Source organism: Cebus imitator, unplaced genomic scaffold (genome assembly GCF_001604975.1).
Source record: "Cebus imitator isolate Cc_AM_T3 unplaced genomic scaffold, Cebus_imitator-1.0 Scaffold52, whole genome shotgun sequence".
NCBI lineage: Eukaryota > Metazoa > Chordata > Mammalia > Primates > Cebidae > Cebus > Cebus imitator.
The window spans coordinates 3114574-3125392 of NW_016107367.1; the positions used below are offsets into that span (position 1 = coordinate 3114574).

At 43.9% G+C, this 10819-nt stretch overlaps 1 protein-coding gene across 1 annotated transcript in view; it reads right to left on the reverse strand.

The window, feature by feature from the left end:
• Nucleotides 1–951: 951 nt before the first annotated feature.
• YY1 (YY1 transcription factor) overlaps nucleotides 952–10819 on the reverse strand; it is a 36309-nt gene continuing 26441 nt past the window's right edge. The window contains exons 3-5 of the mRNA XM_017528125.2: nucleotides 9111–9171; nucleotides 7216–7374; nucleotides 952–6086 (exon numbers count right to left, since the gene is read on the reverse strand). Coding sequence (XP_017383614.1) covers nucleotides 5904–6086; nucleotides 7216–7374; nucleotides 9111–9171 — 403 coding nt within the window. The 3' untranslated portion in view covers nucleotides 952–5903. The remainder of the gene's footprint in view (nucleotides 6087–7215; nucleotides 7375–9110; nucleotides 9172–10819) is intronic.

The window sequence follows — 10819 nt, forward strand, 5'->3', positions numbered from 1 at the left end:
AAAAAAAAAAAAAAAAAAAAAAAGTGCAGTGGCTCACACCTGTAATCCCAGCACTTTGGGAGGCCAAGGTGGGAGAATCACAAGGTCAGAAGTGTGAGACCAGCCTGACAAACATGGTGAAACCTGTCTCCACTAAAAATACAAAACTTAGCCAGGCATGGTGACACACACCTGTAATCTCAGCTACTCAGGAGGCTGAGGCAGGAGAACTGCTTGAACCTGGGAGGTAGAGGTTGCAGTGAGCCAAGACTCCATCTCAGAAAAAAAAACAAAACAGCAAGCAAGCAATTCCAAGGCCTTCAGTTCCTTCCCATGTGAAATCTAGATTTTTCTACCCTGGCTCTTGCTCAGCTCAGCCCCCCTACCTAAGGCCTTCACTCAGCAATTCTGGGCTTGCACAGGCCTGCGACTTGCCACCTCAGCAGCATTCTGTCAGCAGCCCCTTCTGTCACTAGCAAAAAGGGAAAGTCACATGTATTCAAGTAATAATGAACCTCACACCTCGCTCTGAACCTTGCTCTGCAGAACATCAGACACCAAGGCCGCAGCCAGGGGGAGGAGCCTCTGCTCTGCATTTTGCTTTTGGCTAAATCCTAAGTAGCTCTGAGCATATTTTTTTCAAGTTCTTGAAAGTCCATACCAGTTAGCTCCTGAGCTCCCAGGGCTGACGTGGGCTCACAGGTCTGGCTGCACGGGAAGTTCATTGGGCTGTGCTTTCCAAACAGCAGGTGAGGCTCTCTTCAAAACGCCCTCTGGCTCCCAAGCCCACCTTGAAGCTGAAAGGTTACAGAAGCATTTCTAGCTGGGGTGAGACCAAATCCTGGGAGTTCCCATTCCTGTGTGAGAAAGCAAGCCACGAGAACTGCCCCGGTCAGTTCAGGCAACTCTTAGACCAGGAAGTGCTCACAAGGCTTAGAGGACTGAGGAACAAACAAGAACCACAGGCGTTACAAAGCTTAACATTATGCATTTATTATATTTTATAGAGCCATATTACACATGCTTGGTGCTTCAAACTGAGTTATCAATGTTTTTCTGGATGCAAAGCCATCTGATGCTGGGTGCGGACGCCTTAAATACTATGTTTCTGCATCTATGGCCTATGAGCTAAGGAAAAACCAAGGACAATTCCAGAAACGGCAAAGAACACTTAAGAAAAAGATGTACATGAGACGAAATGCAAAGTCCTTGAGCCAGGGCCTACAGAAGTTACCAGAAAGTGAATAAAAACAAGAATTTTTCTCACCACCTGTTGATAATAAAGCCTCATACGGGAATAGACATTGTAGAAAAAAGAGGTTATTCCATTTGGTACTGATGCCTTTCTCCCCTCCATGATGTATGTGGCCCCCGAGAGAGCAGCAGACAGAACAGAGCACAGCAAACTGCCCCTCCTCAACACATCGCAGTGCTGTTTCTTACAGCGTCTGGGTGTCTCATGAAAAGCCGTCAATTTGATCGAACTCGCCACCTTGTGGAAAATCAATCACTGTGCTTCAGATGAACCCGAGGCTGTTGTACACACCCTCCTCTGACATCCAGAATGCTAGCGGGGGACACAGGCCTGGGTGCCTGCTCAGCCAGGGCCAAGCCCTCCACATGTCAGCTCCCACCTTATGGCACCGTTTGTGGGAGGTTTGCTTTGCCTGCTGACCTGATGCTAATGCTCACCTTAAAGGCTCCATTCCAGATTTTATAAGGGGACGGGGTGATGTCTGTCAAGTACGTGCCGCCCATACTTCTCATCAAGCCTCATTACAGTCCCAGCTTAAAGATCCTCTCTGGCACCACACTGATCACTCAGGGCTGGGGTGGATACCAGGAAGCCTCTTGACCACGAATCTGCCCTCTTATGGGTTACAGGCCAGCCCTCTAATGCCTGATGCGACTTGTCTGAAGGGCCTGCACTTAAACCATCCTCAGGCAACCAGGGCACCTGAGCAGTAACGACATCAATCAAAGGTGAGTAATTTGGGGCAGATGAGACCTAGCCAGCCATCCAGTCAGATGCTGCCATGCAGGTAAGAGTGATTCTGAAGGCATGGGGTACCTTTTGTCCTGTAAAGTCAAAGAGCAGGCTATGAAGTGCATGACTAGAACCCCAAGAAAGTGCAACTTGGAGTTTCAACTTCCTTCCCCACCACTTGGGTTAAAAGTTCGGGTGGAAGGCACTTGCCAGGACCTGCTGGCCTGAACTCTGAAGAAGTGCTGTCAGTGAATCTAGGACAAAAGGCCCGGAGCCAGACAGGTGCCCCCTACAGCCGAATGTCCAAGGCAACCCTGTGACCCAGAGCTGGCTTCAGCAAGCCAGCAGAGCGGCTAGGAGGAAGCCTCATGCATAGCCATGCATCAGGTGGATGTCTGTGGGCAGCCTGGCTCTCACCCAGTTTTGATCTCTGCGATCCTTACTGGTGCTGGGGGTCAGATATCAAGAAAATAAAAGGAACTTAAGGAATTAAGATCAACAACATGAATTTCCCAAGCCATGCTGTCCAGGTCACAGAAGTCAGAGACACTGGAAGTCATCAACTCTTTCTGCCTATAGTGGGGGTGGGAGGTGGGTAGAATTATCAGGTTTCCAATTCAAAAACTTCTTTTAGGGGGCCAGGTTGTCCTATGCCACAAACATAAACTCTGGTCTGAGACCAATCTGGAGCACGTCTCCATACTAAGTTTTGCAAAGCGGAGTGCAAACTGGTATGAGGCACTCTCCAATGTAAGACGCTCTCAGAACACTGCTCAGGCAGGCTTCCCCCAACTAGAAGTGACTCTCAGCTACTTGTGAAGACATGAACTTGAACTCTGCTTGGAAACATGGACAGGCACTGAGTACACTATCCTGTGACAGGGTCTTATTTAACAAAGTAAGTGACGTTTAGAACTTTTACGTGAAAGCCAAATAGGGAAAAAAAAAATCCCGATTTTCCCCAAATCCTCAGGCCTTGAATCTAGGCAAAGCACACAAACACCATATGAAACCAATAGCATGAGTTCAGGGTCATCTTGGAAAATAAATGTCACTCTGGGGTGACAGTTCTTTATACAAATAGTATGCTCCCCCTCTCAACCCCACTACCAAAAAGGGGGGGAAATAATAAGAAATTCAAAAATAGAAAACAACATCTTAAGTGTAAACTTATCCTCTGGAGTTTTTATATTACATATGCTAGAAACATGCATTTATTTCTGCTCAGATGTACGAAAATATGTCTATCAGTATTACTTATAAATCAGATTAATCCTCAAGACAATGGAATCACTGTTAGAACACTATTTCAAACCTTAGTAAATTACATCTTTAGCAAAATTATAAATTCTAATGACAAACAGAATGGGTTGAAGTTACACCCAGTGAGAACTACCTCTACTCTCTATATTGTTGCTCATTTGTTTCCTATTGTTGCAAAGTCAGTGCTATGTTAACAAGGAACTTGTAAAACATTAAGTTTTCTTGGAACCCCAGATGAAGTTAACTCTGCAGACTGAGAAGACGTGTGAACAGAGAGTCAAGGGGAGTGATGACTATTCCAGAGACAGGAAGGGACAGAAGAGATGACCAAAGGCACCCCCAAGGGATCAAGGCACAGAGGAAGAGGGACTTCATCTACACAAGAGCCTGGCTCCTGCAGATCATGGCATGGCCCTCAGGGCTGTCAGCAGGGTTCCCATAGCATAGGTGTGTGCTGCTGTAGGCCCTTGTGCAGGATCCTGGGGACAGTACCAGGGCCAGGCTCCAGTGCAGCACCATGCTGGGCAAAGGACTCCTAACACAGCCACGCTGCGGCTGCTCAACCCACCAGTGGGGAGGAAAGCCATGGGTGCTCACAAGGCAGGCATCCACAGAAGCCCCTACCCAGGTCGAAGTCAAAGAACTACGTTCTCATCCGAGCCCTCGGCACTGAAGACCTCCACCGTGGGCTGACCTCTCTTCTGACTGCCAGATACAGCAAAGCCTGGCTTACCCAGAAAACAGCTGGGGTCTTCTGCTTAACTCAGTTCCATCAAACAACCCAAGGGGTAACAGATTCTGGACAAATTCTTTAAAGGGTCTCAAGTTAAATGTTTCATTCATGATTCACAAAAGGCACTTCAAAATTCCAGAGCCGCAAGGTCACTGTTACTAGGCCAGCAATCCTCCTGTACGGGACCAATGGAGAAGCTCTAAGAGATCGGGTTATGTGTTTCACCTGATGGTGTCCGGGCCACTTGTAAATAAATTTCAGATAAGCTAGTTTGTCATTTATCTTGCAGTCTAGCATACACAGCACAGAAAGACACAGAGTATGTTTGCACTTTGAATGAGATTTTGCTGTATCATGGCAGTTTATAAAATATTCCCAAGTATTTGTAAGATCCAACGTTATAACTGTATATTTAAGAGGTTACAATGTGAGAAGTACTCATTGAGCACAACTTTCTAATAATCTAATTACCTTGCCGATTTGCACCCCGTGTCCATTTACAAACATGAAATTAAGCTACTGGCACTCCATTGCCACACTGCTAGCATTGAACAAGGACTCCACTAGATGGAGGAACGAACAAAGGCTCTCAAACCAGATAACAGATGACCACAAGCGTTTCCTGTCAGACAAGCCACGGCCCTGCTGGAGCTGCCTCTGAAGGCAGCCGGGTGATGGGCAGGCCTGGTCTTCCCTCTGTGTGCCCCTCTGCCAGGTGGCACCTTACCTTACGCAGGCGCTCAGGCTGCGCAGTGGCACAGATGCTTCACTCACACTTGCCAGGGGGCTAAAATCACATCCTATGACCAACCTGGCCTGGGGTGTTCTGAGGTAGTTCCTGAACTCGAGATGCCTGTTATCTACTCTCTTTCAGAAGTCAGGACATGTAGGAAGGATTAAAATATCCATGCATCGCTTGAATGAATAATCACTGTAATTGAGTGCAAAATAAAGGAAACTTGAGTTGCTTTATTTAGCTTCCAATTTCTGGGAGGCTCAAGAATTATAAGTATTCTGGACAACAAAAGAAAATAAGACTGTGCTTACAGATCTTGTTCTGCCATATTCTCGCTTTAGGATCGCTATTTTATTGTTGCCCTTTCTGTTACATGGGATGTACACATCAGGTGTTAAAAGGTACAATACATTCTACAACTGAGCACCACTTTCTGTAACTGAACAGGCAAAGAAATTACACTGAACATCAGCATCTGGCAGTATTTTTTGGAAAAAAAAAAGTGACTAAAATGGGTTTAAATTGATTAACACTATTAAATCACATCTAATATTTGATACTACATGATTCAATACAGCTATACGATACAATTATACAAAATGTGTTAACATCAAAGAATACAACCAAAATTAAGATAGCAAACAAAACCTATATAACTTTTTTTTTTTTTTACAGGAAAATACTTTTGAAGTATGCATGTAACTGCCCATTCTTTTAAAGAAAATCTACTGCAAGCAAAGTTATCAACCTCCAGAAAAATCACACATAGCATTACTAAGCATATCCCCAAAAAAGTGTACAATATGCACACTTGGAAAATACAAAATTAAAAAAATTGTAAGCAACAGGTGAGCTTCATATTTATAAGAATGTGAAAAGAAGTCCCATTTTTAGCACTGTTGTATAAAGAATTGTCTTTTGATGCGAAGTTCATGAATTGTCCTCCGGTTGGGACCACACTTTACAAAAACACCGTGTTTTTGAAACGAGATTACAGAGCAAGATAGAGCATCTCAGCAATGTCATCTTAGTAAAGTTTTTTTTTTTTTAATTTTTACTACTTTATCAAAACATGTCCCTTAGGTGTGTAGGATTCATTTTTAAAATTCTTCCTAGAAATAATATACAAAGGAGAGGCATATTTACTCCCAATCACACTCCTGGAAGATGCTTCCCGTGGTCGAGAAGGGTCTTCTCTCTTCTTTTCACTGGTTGTTTTTGGCCTTAGCATGTGTTAAGATGTGAGATTTCAGGTTAGTTGACTGAGCAAACTTCTTATTACAACCATCGAAGGGGCACACATAGGGCCTGTCTCCGGTATGGATTCGCACATGTGTGCGCAAATTGAAGTCCAGTGAAAAGCGTTTCCCACAGCCTTCGAACGTGCACTGTCGAGGAAAGACCAGAGATCAACCCACTCAGCAACTCTGAGCATACCCTGCTGGGAGTCAGTACCTCTCTCCTTTGCTAGAGAACAGCCTATTTATTTTACCAAACACTTTCCTTCCTGCCCGGGGCGAACTTTGTAGATAATCTAGAATCAGCAGGCAGGTCGGACAGCCCTGAAAACCCAAGGACAGCCCTCACGAACTGTTTAAAACACTTGGCAAAATGGCACATCTTTCTAAATGCAGGCTAGAGTCCTAACGCTGCTATCAACATTTCCAACAGTAAAATACAAATGATTAAGGGTTCTGGTGTCAGTCGTCAAAAAATAACCATGTTAGATTTACTAGCTGCACTGCTAGTTCTTTCACTTATTATTATTATTATTTTTTTTTTTGAGAAGGAGTCTTGCCCTGTCGCCTAGGCTGGAGTGCAGTGGTGCGATCTCAGCTCACTGCAACCTCCACCTCCTGGATTCAAATGATTCTCCTGCCTCAGCCTCCTGAGTAGCTGGGATTACAGGCGCCTGCCACCACGCCCAGCTCATTTTTGTATTTTTTTTCAGTAGAGACGGTGTTTCACCATGTTGGCCAGGCTGGTTTTGAACTCCTGACCTCAAGCAATCCACCCGCCTCAGCCTCCCAAAGTGCTGGGATTACAGGCATGAGCCACCATGCCCAGCCAATTCTTTCACTTATTTTTGGGCTTCTAAATACAAGACAAGTATTACCTATGCTTACACTCATACAACAAAATTTTAGAAATGTTATTAATTAGTAATTAAATACACTATTAACGACCAAAAATAAATTACTTGAATCCTGTAATGAATGGAGTAGAGATTTCATTTTAGACATGCTGTTGATTAATCCTGTTCTACTGGCATAAAGGGCCCTCCATAAACACCCAATACACTCCTATGCCAGTACCACGGAGGTTACAGGCAAGGAAGTCCAGCGTCCAGGCAATGCTTCCAAGCGACTCCCCAGGAGAACGTTTGTTTCTCACTAAGGAGTAATCAGAAGACCCCAAGTCTCTGGGCTGGCGCTGCCTGCCTCATCACCACACCACCTACACTTCCAGTGTTCAGACAGGCAAGGCAGTGTGGGGAAGAGAAGGAACTGGCTCTACCTGAAAGGGCTTCTCTCCAGTATGAACCAGTTGGTGTCGTTTTAGTTTTGAACTCTCAACAAAAGCTTTGCCACATTCTGCACAGACGTGGACTCTGGGACCGTGGGTGTGCAGATGTTTTCTCATGGCCGAGTTATCCCTGAACATCTTTGTGCAGCCCTTAAAACAGAGAAAGCAGCTTAGAGGTTCACATTGCAAACTGTTAGAAAGGATTCAACCACTGAACAGCCTTGACTGACACAATCAAACAAAACCACCTCCCCAACCCCCCATTTTAATTTTACTTAGAATTATGGGAGAACATTACATCATTTAAGACAAAAAAAACAGACAGCTGAAAAAGTCATTTAATGCAAACCCTAGTTTTACAGATGAGGAAACTGAGGCTTAGAGATGTCTTTAAGTAGACTTGCCCAAGGTCACACTACTAGCAGTAGCCAAACTGGGAGTAGAACCCAATACCCTGGCTTCCAGCTATACCACAGCCGCCTCACCCGACTATGTCCCCCAGAATGAAGTAACAGAGCACTGCTAAGCAAATGGAGTTAAAATGACGGTAGTCCACCACTACCTTTGGTGGCCCCATATTCTGTGCTGCAACAATGGACTGTCATTCTCCATCGCCTACTGTTCCCTCTTCTCTCTTTGCCTCTTTCCCCTTCTTGACAGAGAAAGAAGCAAGAGGGTCTCCAAGGAATGGCAACTACAGAAGAAATTTATTTTGTGAGACACTAGGAAAAGGAAGAAGCAGGCAAATTGATACCAGTGCAGGGCGGGCAAGGCAGATGGATGTGTGGCGCTCGAAAAGCATGTCCTTAACAATTTCTTCTGCAGTTGTTGCCCAATAATGGAGTGAATGGGGAAATGATAAGACAGCATGACAGAAGGACAGCACAAGTCACTAGACAGCTTCACAGGCAGAAGGGAGACGGAAGCCACATTTTTTTCGCCTTGACCCCTACGTTGAGTTTCCATTTAGAAATGGAAATTTAAAATATTAACTGGTATACAATGTATACATGCATTGAAACATGATAAATACGTGCAAGTATTAAATGTCCATTACAGAAGAAAAATTAAAAATTTTAACTGGAAAAGAAGTATACAGAGAAGCTGAAGAGATGGCAGGCACTTCTGGCCTAACTGTTTTCAAATGCTTGTTATTTTGGCCGTGATGGCGATAGGTCTACATTTCAGATCGCCACATTAAGAATGCTGACAAAGAACAGGAAGGACTTGCTAAGTGCACAATCGTCACAGGGGCGAGACCATGAAGCTAAATGCAACCTGCTCCAACTGCTCATTTTTAACATTCTTGATTCCACTCAACCTCTCCTACTTTGTTCTCTCTACCTACATGCTACTTGATTTTTCTGTTAGTCTTACATCCAATTAAGTTTGAAAATAGCCCCCAACAAGTATCTCAAAAGTACTTTTCAGACAATCCTTTTAAAGAGTAACTACATTTGAAAACAATTAAGTGCCCCTCTAATAACACACAATTATTATTAAGTATTTGGCTTATTTTAGCAACATCCAAAATAATTTCCAAATTTCAGTAAAGAGCCTACATTCCCATAAAGGTCTACAGGTGAGACACAACCCAGGATCTTAAGACTGACTTGTTAATATAATCCAAAAGGAAATGAAACCCTACAGTAGGGTCAGCACACAATAATAAAAGCATCGGCTCCCTGCAGTCATCCCATTTCACTGTATTCAAGTTTAAGTGGCCTTTACTAAATAACAAAACTTCGGATCTTGGATTTAGAAACCAAAGATTCGAGTTCCTTCCTTCATTTAAATTATCAAAAGCAGAAACAAAGTGCAAATTTCTTAGAAACTCTCTAAAACTCCACCAACAGTTTAATGAACTCTCCCCTAGCATTACTTACTTTATGAGGGCAAGCTATTGTTCTTGGAGCATCATCTTCTTTAATTTTTCTTGGCTTCATTCTTATCAAAAGAAAAAGAGAGACAGACAGATTTGTAGGAGTGGGTAGACTCAACGGGCATAAATCATATAGTCCCTAAAATGCTTTCCTTATAGGTATGCAAACTAAAATTATAATACATTTCCATGAAGGAGAAAGGATAAGACAACTCACATTCACTAAGTACCAATGACGGTGAAGCACTCTTTCCATCTCACAGATAAGGATGCTGAGGCTCAGAAACACTGAGTTGCTGCCTACAGTCTCATAGCTAATAAGCTGGTGCAGCTTACAATGGCACTACAATCTGTGTGATTCACATCCCTGTTCTTAACTCCAAACCCTTTAAAAAACACAAAAAGTCAACTCAGACAACCATAGACTAATCTCCTTGTGAGAGGCAAGGCAAGATACCTAAAAGCAGCTGCTGCAATGATGAAGGTGCCTTATGAAAAGGGAGCCGTGAACACGGGACTATCCTAAAATATCCATCTCTGTACATGAAATGGGTCCATTTAGTACTGACACAGATGATCTTTAAAATACATCATTTTAAAGGGTGCACACAATAAACCATTAGCACCAGTTACTTTGGGGAAAGAGCTCCTAGGGCCTGGTGGACAGATCGGAACACCACACACTCTCATACTGCTACCCTACTTCTGGATGGGCTTGGAAGTTCTCGTTTGTACCAGGAGTCCTAGTAACGTGGTAACTGTCGGCAAAGCCCCCATGTGAAATTACTATCCAGAGAGCCTCCTGGTTTGGTAACTTACCTACCACCTGCTTTTACACTGAATCAAGCTTTGGACTCTTGTCAAAACTTTCTCTCCAAATACTCCCTATAGATGGGTGTGTGGTAGAGGGGTGGGAAATTTAGGGTTCCTTAAAAAACTAGAAAATACATCTTGGAAACAGATTTTCTTTTTGTCCCTAGTTTTACCCATCTCACACCCATCCACGATGGTTCACATTTAATAAATAACTAAGTCAGCCAGGTGTGGTGGCTCACGTCTGTAATCCCAGCACTTTGGGAGGCCAAGGTGGGAGGACTGTTTCAGCCCAGGAGTTCAGGACCAGCATGGGAAACACAGTGAGACTGTCTCTACAAAAAAATAAAAAAATAAAAAAAAGCCTGGGCAACATGGGCAAAACCTGTCTCTATCAAAAACAAATGAACAAACAAACAAAAACCCTCCAACTACATGATGGTGTGTGTCTGCAGTCCCAACTGCTTGGGAGGCTGAAGGCAGGAAGATTGCTTGAGCCCAGGAGGTCAAGGCTGCAGTGAGCCACAATTGTGCCACTGCATTCCAGCCTAGGCAACAGAATGAGACCCTGTCTTGGATTTAAAACAATAAATAAAATGATGATTTAAAAAACTATGGCCGGGTGTGGTGGCTCACACCTGTGATCCCTGCACTTTGGGAAGCCAAGGCCTGCAGATCACTTAAGAGCAGGAGTTCGAAACCAGCCTGGCCAGATGGTGAAACCCCGTCTCTACTAAAAATACAAAAATTAGGTGGGTATGGTGGCATGCCTGTAATCCCAGCTACTCAGGAGGCTGAGGGAGAACTGCTTGAGCCCAGGAGGCAGAAGTTGCAGTAAGCTGAGATGGCACCATTATACTCCAGCCTGTGCAGCAAGAGTGAAATGCCATCTCAAAAAAA